Below are 17,542 nucleotides of genomic sequence, written 5' to 3' on the forward strand. Positions count from 1 at the left end.
TCAGACGCCGCCAGCTCCAAGAAGCCTCCCAGAGGCCCTCAAACCGTCGGACCACCCCTTCCTAGGAGCCCTCCCCCAGGGCACCGCCTTTGCTAAGGTCCGCGGGCCTCCCCGCCCCGCTCCGGATCCGGAACTGAGGTGGAGTCCCGTTCGGATGACCCAGACTCTGCCGGCTCGCCAAGCCCTGGGTGGAAAGTGGAAGAGGGGAGTTGGCTGGGCGTTAACGGGCCGCCCGATAAGCTGATGGCTTCCTTGCGGTCACTCGCTTTTGACGCGAGGAGAGACGAGCCGGGGACTTCGGGGATGGGGTGCGGGGAGAGGAAGTGACCGGGCCCCGCGGCGGAGGCGGGGGAGGTGGGCCGGGATGGGCAGACCCGAGGGTTTGGGCAGCTGCCAGAGCGGCTACAGTTAAAAAAAAAAAAAAAAAAAAGCCCAATTGCCCTGCTCGCTGGCATTTGTGTTTCTCCTGCAGGAAGCTCGAAAGAACGATCCAGACGCTCAGCCCCACCCCTGCCCGCTGGGTGCCCGACTGAGGCCCGGGAGGGGTGATGCCCAGGGCGCGACCCAGGTCCCGGGCACCGTGCGCAGGCGCGGGTGCTGCCGCTGGGGTAGTTGGAGGCGCCCCTCCTCCCCCTCCCCGCCAGCTTCCTCCGCTCACCCTCCCGGCGAGTCCTGGCTCCTCTGGGCGCCCACCCACCGCCCCGTGTGCGTCCCCAGCTGCCCTAGAGCCCCTCCTTTGCGCACGAGGCGGTCGGCCGGAGTCGCCGGCGGGCGGGAGAGGGTGCCCGGGGAGGTTGTCCGGGGTCAAGGTCGGCCGGGCCGTTCGCAGGGCCGAGTTAGACTGCGGGAGGGACCGGCGCGCGCCAGGGTGACTTGGACCCTGGCGGACGCCGAGCCGCTAGTGGGGAGGGCGAGGGGGGGACGCGCGCGTGCGCTCGGAGCGCGCCCGTCCTGCGCCCCTCCACGCGCGGAGCCAGGACTCCTTCCCGGGCCGGGAGCCCTCGGTCCGCCCCGCTGCCAAGCCCGCGGACCCGCCTGCGCCGCCAGCGCCCCCAGGGGCTGGCGCAGGAGTTGGCCTCCGCAGCTGGCTGCTAGGCCCCTTTTGGAAGTTCTAAAATGACGCAATGAAGGTGCCGTCACTGTGGGAAAGAGGAAACACGGACCCCTAAAGCAAAAGGGTTTACAAGTTGTCTGAAACCTCACTCCCTGATAACCCTGGGCTGCATTTCCTGTGCATCTTCTGTGCTACCGTCGGTGCCGGCGCACTCCCACTTCCTGCGCTTTTACAAAATGGAAGCCATATATACGCGCAACTTTATTTAGGGGTGGCTTTGTTATATGAACCGACAGGTTGTGTGTGTGGTTCTGGACCTCGTCCCCCAACTCCCCAACAGTACGATTTGGAAATCACTTGCTCTAGACCAGCTCCTCAGCTGCTCCGCCAGGTGCTAGTGGAATGCACCATCACCCGCGGCAGGCGTTCTCGGTGCTCCTGGTTAGTAGCTGGCTTCCAGTTTCTCCAGGCAACCCGCTGTGCGCGGCCTCTCCCAGGTTGGCCAAGTACAAGAATGACCAGAGAGATGCCACCCTCTGAGGCCCGTTTCTAGGAGTGAACAGGTACACTGCAGGTGGTTATCTTTTTTTTTTTTAAATGTATTTTATTGATTTTTTACAGAGAGGAAGGGAGAGGGAGAGAGAGAGTTAGAAACGATGAGAGAGAAACATCAATCAGCTGCCTCCTGCACACCCCCCACTGGAGGTGTGCCCGCAACCAAGGTACATGCCCTTGACCGGGATCGAACCTGGGACCCTTGAGTCCGCAGGCCGACGCTCTATCCACTGAGCCAAACTGGTTAGGGCTGCAGGTGGTTATCTTGGTTTTGAATAGGGAATGTGTTCAAATCCTTACTATGGTTCAAATATCAAATCAGTCTAAAAAGTATCCAGGGCAGTGGGCAAGGAGACGCCCGATTGGTGGTGGGGTTCTTACATCCGACGGGAGCAGCAGACGGAGTCTCACTTTGGTAGTTCATCCTGGATGGACGCCCGTGTTGGTGGCTGCAGCTGTTTCATGCCCGGGACACGTTAAAAAAAATATCTAGGGGAAAGTTCTACTCTCACCCCTGTCCCAACTAGCACACAGGTAACCACTCTTACTAGTTTCTTGGGTTGTCCTTCCAGAATTTCCTTCTGAACATACAAGCAAAAATGAGTATGTATGTATATTTCCTTCTTATTCATGGAAAAGTGTTGTAGATGGCGGGACCAGCACCAGGTGTCTGACAGGTGGGGTCGGATGGAGCCTGGGTTCAGCAACCTCGGTACTGGGGCTCTGGCTGGAAAAGAATTCAGAGCCAAGACCCAACTGTAAGAGAACGTTTCTTTGGTAAATCATGGAGGCAGGAGAAGTAATTCCTAAAAGAAATGGGCTTAGGAAACAAGTTCTAGAGGTAAAGGAAGGGCCCTTGGACTTGGGAGTGAGGAAGCTAAAGGTACTGTGCCTGGGGCAGGGGGCAGGGAGGGTGAAGTGAGGAGGAAGGGCAGGTGGGCGGGCTCCTGGGAGGGAGAGCGCACTGGGTCCTCTGCCCTGAGGGTTTTAAGGGTGGAGATTCTTGCTCTAGTTCAGCAGGTCCAGCAACTGATGGACTGTGAGGTCCGAAAGGTTGGCGACCGCTGCTCTAGTTGGTTTGGCTCAGTGGATAGAGCGTCGGCCTGTGGACCCAAGGGTCCCGGGTTTGATTCCAGGTAAGGGCATGTATCTGGTAGCAGGCTCCTCCTAGGCCCAGACCCAGACCCAGGCCCTGGCCAGGGCTCGTGCAGGAGGCAACCAATCGATGTGTTTCTCTCACATCGACATTTCTCACTGTCTTTCCCTCTCTCTCAAAATCAATGGAGAAGTACCTTCAGGCGAGGATTAAAAACAAACAAACAACAACTGAGGCTTAGATGTTATCTCTAGGGAGGAAAGGTCATGACCAGCGATGTGTTAGGGGAGGAAAAGTCACCTGGGGGTCAGGTCCCTCCCTACAATTGATGGTCTGTTGCTAGGCACCTGGGACTGGAGGCCTGGACCTGGCCCATGGTCCTTACTCTGCTCTTGTCTGTCTAAGTGCCGACCACAGAAGGAAGCTTGCTCTAGCCCCCTGTCCTGTTTGCTTTTTAAAAATTTTGCTTATATGTCTTGGTGCTATTTTGTTTTAAGGCCCCAAATTTGTGATTTTATTGATTTTTTTGAGAGAGCGAGCGCGAGAGATTTATGTGAGATAGAAACATGGATGGGTTGCCTCCTGCAGACCAGGGATCAAACCCACAACCTAGGTATGGCCCTGACTGGGAATCGGACCTGCAACCTTTTGGTGTGCAGGATGATACTCTAACCAACCGAGCCACCCACCAAGGGCTAGGTTGTGGATCCTTTCATAAACTGAGCTGAAAAAAAATTTTGCCAAGTGTCTTCTTTTTTATTTTTAATATATATATTTTTGATTTCAGAGAGGAAGTGAGAGGGAGAGATAGAAACCCTGGCATGTGCTCTGACCGGGAATTAAACCGGGGCCTCCTGGTTCATAGGTCAACACTCAACCACTGAGCCACCTTGGCCGGGCTGGACCTCATATTCGTATGCGGCCTTAAACGTGTGTGTGTGTGTTTTTCCTGTTAATAGGTCTCATGGCAATTTAATTATTAGACCACCTAGAAGAACCTAGAAGGGCAGAGGACAAGTGTTTTCTCCTGACACCTGGGCAAATTTCCTCTCTGCTTGAGCGGGGACTTCCTTCTGCTCCTGCCCTCACGCGCTGCCAGAGCGGACTTCCCGGAAGCTTGGTCTGGTGGCCAGCACCCAAGGCAGGGCCGTGGGGTTGGCTCGCCCATGACCCCAGCCAGCTTGCGCTGCGCAGTCCCCGGAGGGGTGCAGTCTCCAGGGCAGGGGGACGGACCGGCTGACTAGGAGTCTGCTTGGCGCTGGAAGGAACGTGAGGCACCGGCTGGGCCTGGGCACAGCCACAGCTGGACACTGAGGCGTCGGCGGGCAGGGCGCCCCACATCTTCACCACCGCCTCTCTCCCGGGTCGCACACTAGAGGCTTCACCTACAGAAAAGCACTCTCTCCCGTTTTGGAGGCTGCAAGTATGGGATCGAGGTGTTGGCAGGGCCATGCTCCCCCCGAAGGCACTGGGGAGGGGTCGTCGCCCCTCTGCTGACTCCGGAGGGTCCTTGGCTGCGGCTGCATCGCTCCGATCTGCACGTGGCGTTCTCCCTGTGTGCCTGTGTCCAAACTTCCCGTTTGGAAGGACACCAGCCATGTTGCATTAGGGGCCATCTTTCTCCAGTGTGACCTCATCTTAATTAACAACATCTGCAACGACCCTCTCTCCAAATATGGCCCCATTCCGAGGTGCTGGGCCTAGGACTTCCACACAGGCATTTCCGGGGACACAGTTCCACCCCTAACGACCAGAGCAGCTGTTCTTCCAGCCCAGCTGTCCTGTTGGCTCCCTCCCTTCTCCGTGTCAGCCCTGGTGACAAGCAGACATGTGCTCTGGGGGGTGGTCTGTGAAACGCCCTGGGCCCCAGGCCGCCTGAGGTTGGGAATCGGCGTCCGTCCCCGTGAGCAGCCAGAGGCCTTAGACCTGCTGCCTGGGCTCTGACCCCCCTCACTGGGCACAGAACACGCCCTCGGGGCTGCCATCAGAGGAGAGGCCAACACACCTGCCCCCAGCCCCCTCTTCTTAAAATGCAAAGTGAGAGGCAGACGCTCTCCAGCCTCTGAGACGCCCACCTGGGACATGGGTACCCAGCAGGTGTGGAGGGACCGCGTGGGCGCCAAGGCCAAGCTCTGCAGGGCTACAGCCTGGACGTCACCCGGACCCTCCCTCGCTGGGCTCTGGCGGGGAGCTGGCCCAGGCAGAAGTCCCCCTGAAGTATGTGCGCACCCCAGCCCAAATTTACTGTTGCCACCAAGAGCGATTTTATTCTATTAAGTCCGTCTCTTTGGCCATCTCCTCCGTAGGGACCGCCCGAGGGACAGCTTCCAGAACATTCTGGCTCTTTCCCGCCTCTGCAGTGCTGGGAACTTCACGCCTTTTACATCCCGAGTGGCCTCACTGTCACCTGACCCTCCCTCTGGGGTCCCCTCCTGGTTATTCTCTGCCACGGCCTATGATCTTAGTAACCTGCCCGCTGGTTGTCCATCCGTTGCAGAATCCGCAGCACAGGCCTCGTGGCACCGCGAGGGGTCCCAGGGAGACGGGGAGCCTCACAGGGTGCTGTGTGTGTGTGTGTGTGTGTGTGTGTGGGGGGGGGGGGGGCTGCCCTCAGGAGAAAGGCCAGGACAGGGCTTCCCCACGCTGGGCACCTTCATGTGACACTTGCTTCAAACAAGTCTGCGTGGGATAGTTCACTCCTGGGCGCGTGGGGAGATGGAGGCGCCGAAGGTCCCGTTTTGTTGTGCAACCAGCACTGGTCAGGCCGGGAGGGAATCTGGGTTCGGACACAAACGCAGTGTCTCTCCCCACTGCCCGGCTGCCCGAGGGCACCTCCCTCTTGGTACTTTCCGTCTTCTGATTCTCCGGCATCCGGGGCCTTGCTGACGTGGAGGGACGGCCCTGCCCACATGAGCTAATTTCTACGGACGGTCAACAGCCTGCTGAGAGCCCCCATTCCAGCGCAGACCAACCCTCCAGCGCTGAACCTGACCACCGCCCACGCCACACCCTCAGGACACTGTCCCCCGCCCTAAGCACCCAGGCAGGGTATCCGACAACCAGGGACACCCCTTAGGCCCCAGGGCCCCCTGAAATCCTCCCAACGAGCCACGCCTAAACCTGCTCACCCTGCCTCACCGGCTCCTTCCCATGGAAAACACAGCCCAGCGCTGCCCACAGGTCCCGGCCTCCCTCTGCTCGTGTGCCCCTGCCCCCCGTGGGGAACTGTGAGTGACAAACCGTCGTTTCAGTGGCCGCCGTCTGCTGACCTGTAGGCCTCACGGCACCTGAACGGTAAGAAAACCTACACTTTAAAACTGGACGGCACCGGGTGGAGGCGCCACCGAGCCCTCCCGCAGGCGGAGGCTGATGCCCAAGGCTGTGCCCCAGGAAGCAATAGTGCTCTTGCCCCGTTTGGCTGAGGAGGAAGCCAGAGCTCAGAGAGGTGGCCCTGCCTATCAGAGCTGGGGCTCCGGACCAGGTCACCTGTCCTGGGCGGGTGGAGGGGTCCCAGGAGAGGACTCCGCACGCCCGGCAGAGCAAGCATGGTGAACTCCATTAACGCTGTGCCACCATAGGAACATTATAACTGGGGAGGGGACCGTGGGAGGTGAGAGGCGCGGGTGCAGAGCGGTCAGTCTTCTGGGGTCACTGAATAGCCCCACTGCCCAGGATGTCCTCTGAGCCTCCTGGGACCTTCGGGTGCAATTCAGACACTCGGGGGCGGCGGGGTGGGGCGGGGGGTTCAGGCCTCAGCAGCTCCGTTCCCGCAGTGAGCTCAGCGAGGCCTGGCAGCCGGGTATGCGCACAGGCCGGGCGGCGTGGGCAGGAGGGACGGCAGAGGCAGCCAGGCCTCCAGATTCAGCCTCAGGCCGGCCTTCAGGAGATCTTCTCATTTCGGAGATTTGGCAAGTTTTCTCAAGGATAACAGTCCTTCTCAGATGAAACGTCCATTTTAATGTCAAGGTTTAGGTTGACAGTTATTAGTTTGTTTCTATGCATCAGAGCATCCTGGGAGAAGAGAAATTTTTGTTGTTGTTAATCCTCACCTGAGGATATTTTTTTCCATTGATTTTCTTTTAGAGAGAGTGGAATGGAGGGGAGAGACAGAGAGAGAGAAACATTAATGTGTTGCCTCCTCATGCGCCCCGACCAGGGCCAAGGGATCGAGCCTACAACCGAGGTATGTGCCCTTGACCGGAATCAAACCCACAACCCTTCAGTCCGTGGGCGGACACTCTAACCACTGCAAAGCCAGCTAGGGCAAGGAGAATTTTCTGGAAGGCAAGAGATGTCAGTGAGCGTTGCCCTAGCCGGTTTGGCTCAGTGGGTAGAGCGTCGGCCTCTGGACTCAAGGGTCCCGGTTCGATTCTGGTCAAGGGCACATGCCTGAGTTGCAGGCTCTATCCCCAGTAGGAGGTGTGCAGGAGGCAGCCAATCAATGATTCTCTCTCATCATTGATGTTTCTCTCTCTCCCTCTCCCTTCCTCTCTGAAATCAATAAAAAAAAAAATATCTAAAAAAGAGATGTCAGTGTGCTGTTAACGATTAGCAGCCCCCACGATGATGACAACGATGGCAACATGCACCCCGCCACCAGGGCAAGAAAAAGTGGGCACATTAGTCCCCACTTCACAGATAAGGAAACTGAGGCACGTGGCATGAACTTCCTCAGGGTCACAGAGGGAGTAAAGAGGGAGGTGGGGGTTCCGCCCACCCCAGCTGAGGTGGCCCCAGGAGTCTGCAGCGCCGGGTGTGCAGGTGCAGCGGGGAAGTGCCCTCCCTCTGGGAGCTGCGCTGGGACAGGCTGTATTGTTAACACTCTCAGAGCCACATTTTCCTGTGGTTCCGGGAGACACCAGTGACTCCATCTCTCCCACAAACCTCTGGGCAGGCTCCCTGACCCCTCCTCCGGGGACCCCACAGAGGTCTGCACTGCACGGGAAGAGCCACTCCAGCTCTTCCTGGGACTTGGTCGTCACTGGCAGTGTGGAATTAGGGGTTCGGAGGGAGGCATTCACTCGGAGCTGGGGCTCAGACTCCCACCTGGCAGCACTAGCAGGTGCTCCAGCCCACCACCCTCCCAGCCCAGCAGCCGCAGCCAGGAAACAGCATGGCCGCCGCCCCCTGCTGTCCACAGAGGGTACTGCTGGGGAGGGAGTGTCCCCAAGGCCCGGGCCAGCATCTCCCAGGGTGACTGGTACCTGAAGAGGTGCGGGAGAGGGAGAGAGAAGCAGGAGAGGGGCGAGGCCTCCTGGGAAGTGCTGTCTTCATGTTCTGATCCCACCTCAGAGGGACTCTTGAAGGAATCTTGCCAGAAAGAATTTACTCTGGTTTGTGCCACTTGAAAGCCCCAACTACTGTCTTGGAGGAAGCACAGAGCCAGGGCCTGGGCGTCTGAGAGCCCCCTCCTCCCCACACTCACTCCTCAAAGTCCTCCGCTCCATTCCCTGGGCCACTCCGGTTCAGGGTTCAAGACCCGCCCCTTCTTTCCTGTTGGCTGCCTGCCTGACCGCCCAACCCTCTGGGACAGGCGCTGCTTTCAGGACCAAGTTCAAGCCTCGTCTGGCCCTGCTGTCTCTGCTGCTCCTCAGCACCGGCCCTCAAGCCCCGGCCCCACGCGGCAGTCCTTCCTCCCTCCTCCCTCCTCCCTCCTCCCTCCTCCTGTGATTCTGAGACAGAATCTGCTCACGTGTTTGTCCGTCTCCGCAGAAGTGGGATCGAGGTTGTGTCTCTTGGTATCAGCTCTGGAGTCCCAGCGGCGTCTCCCCAAGAGTCCCCCGGCCTGCGCCTGCGGAGGGGGGTGGAGGGCGGGCAAGCACGCCAGCCCGTCTCTTAGGCAGCACCAGCCTGCCCGGGGAGGCCCTGCCAGTGATTCTCCCCCAATTCCCGGCCTCTGACTCAGGGAGGCTGTGCTCAGACCTGGCGCGCAAGCCAGACCGTAACAGGCACCGAACTTCGGCATCGGACACAGAAACAGACTTCTGGAAAATGGGTTTATTTTTATGTTTCTGCAAATGCCGGCTCGACGATCAGCACAGACACGGAGCAATCTCAATGGTGTTTATCCGGAGGACAGTCTGCGAGCTCACAATAACTGGGAGAGAGAACTCAGTCACAGCCTGGCCACAACTCTGACCCTGTTCACCAGCCACCAGAGACCCGCCGCCCGACACCCCCCTTTCCACGAGGCAGGGATTCCCGCTGTGACCAAGGGCTGTACACGACACGCATGTCCTGAGACAGGACAGCTCAGCCTGCAGGGTCCCCTGGGGGAGCCCTGCTTCATGGGGTCTGTGACATGCAGGGAGGTCCCGCCTGTGTCTCAGCCCCCCTCCTTGTCAGACCCACAGGGGTGACGCCCAGAGCAGGCGGGACCGCAGGGCGCCAGCTCCGCTTTCTGTAACTTACTTCTCTTCTTCCTGTAGTTTTTCCTTTTCTTAAACTTCATGTTGATCTTTGGCCACGATTCTGTCTTTTCAATGACGGTGGCTTCTACGCGAACAAGATCCTTCCTGGAAATAAACGACAGACCTTCCCAATGAGCTGGCAACGCTGCTGATGCTGTGCGTAAGGTTTTCGAAAATGAGGTTTACTTTCCTTTTTGCTGATCATAAAAGTGATATGTGACCCCTGTAGACGTTTTGAAAGCTACAAAGAAGTGTAACAAAGACAGTGCAGCCTGTGCACAGGTCTCACGGGCCATGTGGGAACGAGTTAGTAACAGCCCAGTGAGCTGGTCTGGGTGTCCTGCCCCCGGGGACGCTTCGCATCCGCCATCGTGAAGTATAAGCCTCTTGCGTTTGGCGATGGTTCGAGTGATGGACGCCCCCGCCTAGTCTCACCGCCCGGCCCTGGGCAGAGCCCCACATCTGAGAGCACGTTACCCCAAGAGCGGCTTGCCCAGCAACGTGAAGTCATCAGCGCCGACCAGCAGGACCTGCGACGTGAAACAGGGCGTTACCCGTGAGCAACGAACGTGGCAGAACAGGGAGGGCCCGGAAGCACGGGGACGTGGGAAAGGTATCGTCTGGAAACTGTGCTGCGGGCGGGATCTGCTGTCTCACTGTCGCTTCAAACAAACTGTGAACAGCAGGGGACTCGGACGCAGGACGGGTAAAACTGATTATCTGATGTGGCGATCACTTACCAAGTTGTGTCAACCTCCTGTGAAAAGGATGGCGTTTTAATTTAAACAACAAAACCTTAGTGAAGTCTAACACACAGGGAAAAACACACACATCAGACAGCGTGTCTTTGGGGCTGGTCACAGGACTGCGAAGATGTGAAGGCTCAGGCTCAGGCTCAGGTGTATCTGCTGCCAGCAGAACGCCGTGCCGCCGTTTTTATTAGACGCTGGAAGACTGTCTTAAATTTTACTGGTAAGAAAAAAATCCAGTTGTACTAAAATTAAATGTCTAAAGAGAAAGCACATCTATAACACCGGTGGCCTTCGTGCATTAGTGACAAATGACGAACTGTTTTAGAGTCACTTCCAGCACATGCTCTCGACTCCTGGATTGCCTACGCTACAAAAAGCAACCTGCATTCATGGGGCTTTCCCTCACGTTTTGTTAATGTGAAATGTTCCCAAATAACACCTCCTCAGAAACCTCCACAGCCACTCCCCAAGCCAGTTCCTCTAGACCAGGGGTGGGAACGTCCGATCCGAGGGCCTTATAAAGCCGGAGAGATCATTGGGCCTGGCCCTGCCGAGGCATCAGGGGTGAGGTAATCAAATGTTTGACCAAACAGAGCAGGCTAATTTTTTTTAGGTTGATGTTGTATGGCCCTCGGATGATGTTATAAATATCCAAAGGCCCTGAGCAGAGGAAGGTTCCCACCCCTGCTCTAGACACACAGCGGATGTGCTCCTGTCCATGAGCTCAGGGCGGAGCCGCAGGGCCGTGCGGAGGAGCGCTCGCGGGTGGCCGCCGTCCCGCTCAGATCCTAGGCTGCGGGGCCGCCTCAGCAAGAGTTAATACGCAAAAACTTGACAACCACAAAGGACGGAGGGGTTTTCATCAATAAAGGAAATCCTGCGTGTCATATTCCATCATGTTGACGTAACGTATATACCCTGGGAAGCTGATCTAGTATAGAGCGCTTATGTTTTATACGTAGTGTTATAAGTAGGAGCAGAGCCGGCAAAAACCAAATACATTTTGACCACAGCAAAGAGAATCGTAACGGAAGGGCAGGAACGCTTAGCTAAATACACAGACGGAGCAGGCAGTTCCCAGTGGTCAGGGAGAGCCAGCGCCCAGGGAAGGGCCTCTGAACAGGCCTCGGTTACAAAACAGAGAGGCCGGCAAATTGCACGGCAGAGGAGTGTTCTAGCCGAAACTTACTATAAACATGGGCTTGAAAGCTCTACATATGCGACTGGGACTTTTATTGTATCTGCGATGGAGTACTTTTCTGTGGGATATGCTAGCCAGCAAGATGTGAGACAATGGGCACTGCTGAGCGTCTCCGCTGAGGAGTGAACCCCGAGCCGGGCCGTCACTGCTCGGCCGTCTCCCGGGGCCTGCCTGCACTGCCCGGCCAGCTGCCTCCTCACTCACTCCCTCTCCCGTCCCCTGGTTTTCTCGTGGTCACGCTGATCTGAGGAACCCTCTCCAGGGATGATGCTGGGAGCGGGGATCGCACATTCCAGGACCGAGTCCCCGAATGCACAAAGAAACCGAAACCTTACCTTCTCCAACCGAATCCTCTCTCCACACGCAAGGTCTAGCTCATTTTCGATGAGAATCAGGTCCTCGGCGGTCACCTTCCACTGGTGGCTGGCGAAGTGCACCACGGCAAAGAGCCGGCCGTACTGGCCCGTGGCGATCAGCTCGTTCACCTTCCGCACGACCTCTGCGGGGAGAAGGCCGCGGGCATCACCCCAGAGGAAAGGCAGCATCCACACCTCCACACGGGCCCCGGGGGCTTTATTATATCCCCCTCCCCGCCCCCCGCTCTCCTGCAGCAGTGTGGTGGGGAGGGAGGAGGGGGCGCCTGGTGGTGTGGTCGCAGGGCGGTGACAGTTGGTGGCCGAGCCTCGCGCTCCCCATCGCAGGCACAGGCGCCTGGGCACGGGGTCCCCTGCTATTCCAGGAGCAGTGGCCGCGTGGCGTGCAGGGCACACGGGCCCTGACAGATGAAGATCCCCACGCTTCCCAGGATGCCCTGCCTCCCGCCGTTCTCTGGCCGAAGCGCACAGCGTGCCTGCCTCGGTTCTGACTCTGGGTGGAAACTTCGCACCCTGTTCGGTTCCCAGTTGTTCTCAATAAAGAGCTGGGGGCTAGGAAGGGTGCAAACCCTGAAAGGGAGAGCAGGCCTTTCTGCAAACAGGGGAAACCCGGAACGACGCCCTGCACGCCTCCTGCACGGCTGCCTGCTTTCCGCTTCTGTGGTCACTGCTCTGCTCAGGTCACGACCCTCTGTCCCCTGACCGTTTACTGTCTGAGCAGCGTCTGCTGAGACCCGACCGGCCGGCCTCGCCTCGGGCTGGTGCAGGAGCGGAACCTGCACAGTTCCTGCCCTGGAGACAGTCCCACCAGAGGCGGAACGAGGCCAAGGGCCGGGGCCCAGACTGCGCCTTATTTTTCTCTAAGTCTCCAAAACAGTGTTTAGAACGAGATGATTCCAGCCCTGGCTGGTTTGGCTCCGTGGATCGAGCATCAGTCTGCGGACTGAAGGGTCCCGGGTTTGATTCCAGTCAAGGGCACATGCCCGGGTTGCGGGCTCGATCCCCAGTGGGGGGGCGTGCAGAAGGCAGCCGATCAATGGTTCTCTCTCATCGCTGACGTTTCTCTCTCTCCCTCCCTCTCTGAAATCAATAAAAAAATATATATATATAAAAAAACTAGATGATTCCATGCATTAAGGTGGACTTCCCGCTTTCTGGGGAAACTGAGGATCTCACACTCCCTCCTGGCAGCGGAGGCTGCAGCGACAGGCGCTCCAGGCTGACATACCCTGACACCCTGGCGGCTTCTCCCACAGCCAGGCCGGGCCGGCGGCCACTGGCGGTCACGCAGCCTCTCTTCTGTGTGGGGAGAAACCTGTCCCAAACCCACGTTTCTCCCAAACAGCGGGAAGACAGATGGACAAGCGCCTTCCCTCCCGAACGCCACCCGCTTCGAACACGGCGGGTGCGCAGGGGTCTCTGCTGAAGAGCGGCTCTCGAGTCCGCTGCTCAGTGGCCAATGAAGCAGAGGTTCCCTCCTGTGCGGGTCTGGAGCACGGAGAGCCGACACCCTGGCTCCGCGGCCAGGTGGCCGCCTGTGTGGGGGTGCCGCCCGCCTCTGCCCCTTCCTTACCTGCGTGGTGTCTGGTCTCCTCGACGGGGTCTGGCAGAACGACTTCAGGCCAAGGGGGTGAACTCAGGGATGTCTTAGGAACGTATCTGTAAAAAACATTTTATACACACGTCACACGTGTGAAAAGGCAGTTCAAAATCATAAGACATGGCTGTGTGCAACTGCCGGGAAGGACAGGGTCTAGCACGTCACCCGGTCACGTGTGCACACCCCTGCTCCACCGGAATGCTCGGGGATGCTAGCTAGCGCCTTAAAAGCAGGGGTATATGTTGCTGTACGTTCATTATGGGTGTATCCCCACCCTGGACCAGTGTTTGACACGTACTCGTTGAATGATGAATGAAACCTGTTCTGCTCAGTCAAATGGAGGCCCTGGCTCGGCCTCAAACCACAGCACCAAGTGCCCGTGGGTTCAGATCCTGTTCTGTGCCAAGTGCGGGAGCCTCCAAGTCGGCCTCGCTGAGCCTCCCACTGCGGAGACTGGTGCGGCGGCGGCGATGTGTGAATGCTCCACTGTCCACTCTCTTTATTTTTTTAAGTTTAATTTAATTTAATTTATTTTTTTTGTCCATTCTCTTTAAATGTAGAATTTACTTAGTCTCATAAAACTCCACTGAGCTACACACGCACAATCCACTTTGCGGACCAGGAGGCACAGCTCAGATGGACGGCTTCGCTCCGGCCCTGGCTGCAGAGTCCCGGGCGCGGGGCCGGGCAGGCCCGGGGCTTCCCACGCGTACCTGCCACCCTGTCCTGCTCTTGTCTGTGTACACCCACCAGCCAGGGGCACTTGGCCAAATCTACCTTCTGCAGCTTACAGCGCAGTTTCCTCCCTCAGTGTGACATTTAACACGGAATCTGCTGTTTCAAACTCCACCGGCTCCTCCGAGAGGTTCTGACCCCACATGCCCGGGTGCACCTTCCGGGTTAGAAACCTCCCACCGGGAGCGACACCGTCCCCTTGGTAACCAGAGCGCTGGGAGGCCAGGACACCTTGCTCTTTGCACTCTTGACGTTCTGTCTATGTTTATTACGTCAAGGGTCTGAGAAAATACTATCTAAACAGTCAGAAAATAGAAATATTCCTAAAAACCCAACTGTCTGAAGTTTTGCGTCAGAAAGATGGTGAAAAGGAAGAGTCACCCAAACCCACGTCGACATTACCCTTCAGGACGCGAGGTGCTCTGTGACTGGAACCTTCGGGAAGCGGACCACAGGGAGGCTGGGGAATAGAGAAACAGGGGCAGTGACTCCGTGAAATGCAAACCTCCCCTGAAGACACGCAACGCACAGCGGTCGCTGGTGTCGCTTTCAATCGCATCACAACGTATCTACAGAAAACCGAGGCCGACAAAACTCAAAGAACATCACGTGCGGTCACTGGCTGTTACCATCGGCATCACGACTCATTCATCACACCACCTCAAGGGCCCACAACCGCACCGCCCGCCCAGTAACCCACTCCTTGACCCCCAAGTGCCCGGGAGGTTCAGACCCTGCTCTGTCCAAGTGCGGGAGCCTCCAAGAAGGCCCTGCTGAGCCGGCCTCCGGGTATTCTCACCCCATTGCCCCCCCATACGGAGCTGGTTTCCGTGACCGATGGCATGTGACTGAGGTGATGGGACAGCTGAGCCGCCCGGCCAGGGCCGTACCGGTGTTTTGCTGAGACTCTCCAGGAGCTTCCATTTCATTCGGAGAAAAGGCCAAAGCCCGTACAGGGGCCCACAGCGCGGTGGCAGTGCCACCCCATCCCTCCAACACGCTTCCCCTTGTTCCCTGGGCACCCGCCTCCCCGGCTTCCTCACTCTTGCCGGAACACGCCAGGCACGCACCCGCCTAGAAGCCTGCGTGTGGACTGCTCTTTCCCTGAAACCCTTCCCCCCAGGGACTGATTCCCTCATTTCTTCTGGGTCTCCACTGAAACACCACCTCAGTGGAGGACTTTCCCAACCATCCTATTCAAAACGGAACCCCTCCCTCCCAAGACTTACTTTTCTCCACAAGACTAATCAGCTCGTAACACACTATGTCATTTGCTTATTTAGAAAGCCTGCCTGCACACCCCCTCTCCACCAGAATGCTAGCTAGCCCCCTTATAAGCAGGGGCTATCGTCTGTTTATTATGGGTGTGTCCCCACCCTGGACCAGTGTTTGACACGTAACAGGTACTCAATGAATGACGAATGAAATCTGCTCTGCTCAGTCATCAAATGAAGCCCCTGGCCCGGCTGGTGTGGCTCAGTGGTTGAGTGTCGACCTATGAACCAGGAGGTCATGGTTCCATTCCCAGTCAGGGCATATGCCCGGGGTTGTGGGCTCGATCCCCAGTGTGGGGCGTGCAGGAGGCGACCGATTGATGATTCTCTCTCATCATTGATGTTTCTATCCCTTTCTCTTCCTCTCTGAAATACATTTTTTTTTTTTTTAAATGAAGCCCCTGTTGTAATTCTGACTGGAAATTCAGCACCTCTCTTGCGAGCCATCCCACTGTTATAAGCTCAGTTAGAAAGTTTCTGTACCTCTGCTTATGGTCTTAGCTTAGCCTTGGACCCCTCCGCCCCCCAGGGAAAAAAAGTGGCCCCTTGTCTTCCACAGAACCGTCTTTATAGCTCTGAGGACAGAGACTGGTCCTTCCTTCCTGTTTCCTTCACTCACTCTTCAAGGTCCCACCTGGTCACCGTCACCTTCTCTGAACTCACTACACTTTGTGATTCTCCCTTAAAAAGTTGCGTCTGGAATTGAACACAGCATTCTAGAGGTGGTTTTACGTCAGCAGAACAGAGGAAGTCCCACTGCTTTTGTAAAAACTTCCCTGCCTACTTCAACCCACATTTTATTATGGAAAATGTTGTGCACAACACTGAGCCCTCAGCTACCGCTCCCCGGATTCAACAGATATCAGCTCATGACTAATCTTGTTTGATGTACATGGCCTCTTGCCCAATTCTGCAATTAGTTTAAAGCAAACCAGGCATCGTTTTATCTGTAAAGAGGTCATATTTCTATGTATGGATGAAAAAGGGGTGCTATAATAAATCATAAATTCCTAACTGGCCAGACAGTCCAGGCCTGTCACTTCCTTATTGAAAGGTTTTAAGCAAGGCCTGCCCATCGTTTCTGTTCTTCTAGGTTACACCCTTTGAAAGCCAGAAGTAATGCTCTTCGAAGGCATAACCACCCTCAAGAAAGCACATAATCTCATGACCCAATTCCTGCCTCGCCTTCTCCCACATTTATGTAACCTTCCTTACTTTCCTACTTAAGTCCAAATGCATAAAAGAAATTGCAAAACTGTTATTCTCCAGAGTATTTGAGATCTTGCTGCCTGGTAATTGTCGCTTTGGCTCAAATCTTATATAATCCTATATAATAAAACGCCAATATGCAAATCGACTGAACAGCGGAACAACCAGTCCCTTATGACGTGCACTGACCACCAGGGGGCAGGTGCTCAGTGCCGGAGCTGCCCCCTAGTGGTCGGTGCACTCCCACAGGGGGAGCGCAGCTCAGCCAGAAAACAGGCTCACAGCTGGCGAGCACAGCAGCTGCAGGCAGGCGGTAAGGAGCGAGGGGTCCTGGACTGCAAGAGGGCACAGGCTGGGCTGAGGGACCCCCCTGCCCTGAGTGCACCAATCACATGCACTGGGCCTCTAGTAAACTTATAATGAAAATTTTCTACAGGTTTGGACATTTATGTGGACACACTAAAGACAAGTCGGCCTTCAAAAGATGATTATTTAAGAAACAAAACAACGTAACCATGACACTATTATGGCATCTGAAAAAGACGAAATTCTTTAAAGTTGTCATATATACAGTTAGGTCATTTTAAAAAACATACATAAGCACTCCTGAATGCAAACACACACACTCCAACCATTTTCAGGCCGAATATAACCTTTTTGGAGCTTCATAACCCAGTGACTAAAATACAGCTACGTTTTTGCTGAATGGGTTAAGATTAGGCAAGGGCATTCATCACTATTTTTCCAGATGAGGTCGATGATGCTCAGAGAGTGGCTCAAAGCCTAGGGTAATGGCTGAGCATAGATTTTGTAGCGGGACCCACTCTGTCTGAATCACTCCTCTCCCACTTTCCTGCTGAGTGACCTTGGGCAAGTTACTTAACCTCTCTGGCCCTCACTGTGCTCCCCACTAACACAGGGCCTATACACAAGTGGAAGAGCTATCCTCAATGGTTAAGCTACTAACTAAGGAACCAGGATCTGAACCTCGGTTTCCCCAACTCCAAAGCCGGTGTTATCAAAAAAGGCGACCAGCACCGAAGGCATCAGGTCGGACACACACATACACACATGGCGGGTGGCGGAAAGCACCGCTTGCCCCACTTCCTCCCTTCACCCGCGGCCCTGGCCTCACCCGCTCCGGGCCCCGACGGTCTGAGGATGCTACGGCCGCACGCGGACACCAGCCGCCCGAAGACGACTGGCAGGGCCGAGGCCGCCAAGGCCGCCGCCATTTTCAACCGGAAGCGGAAGTGGAGGCGCCGCGAACCCGGTGCGTCGA

General features: G+C 56.5%; 1 protein-coding gene across 1 annotated transcript; it reads right to left on the reverse strand.

The window, feature by feature from the left end:
- Positions 1 to 8,377: 8,377 nt before the first annotated feature.
- MRPL21 (mitochondrial ribosomal protein L21) lies at positions 8,378 to 17,511 on the reverse strand. Its single transcript, XM_079788671.1, has 7 exons — positions 17,396 to 17,511; positions 14,180 to 14,237; positions 13,016 to 13,101; positions 11,404 to 11,567; positions 9,593 to 9,645; positions 9,117 to 9,220; positions 8,378 to 8,802 (listed from the first exon to the last, which is right to left on the reverse strand). Exons 1-7 carry the CDS (start codon positions 17,493 to 17,495, stop codon positions 8,738 to 8,740), a joined length of 630 nt encoding a protein of 209 aa, XP_079644797.1. The 5' UTR covers positions 17,496 to 17,511; the 3' UTR covers positions 8,378 to 8,737.
- Positions 17,512 to 17,542: the final 31 nt, after the last annotated feature.

The sequence above is a fragment of the Cnephaeus nilssonii genome (genome assembly GCF_951640355.1).
Source record: "Cnephaeus nilssonii genome assembly, chromosome: 13".
NCBI classification, from domain to species: domain Eukaryota; kingdom Metazoa; phylum Chordata; class Mammalia; order Chiroptera; family Vespertilionidae; genus Cnephaeus; species Cnephaeus nilssonii.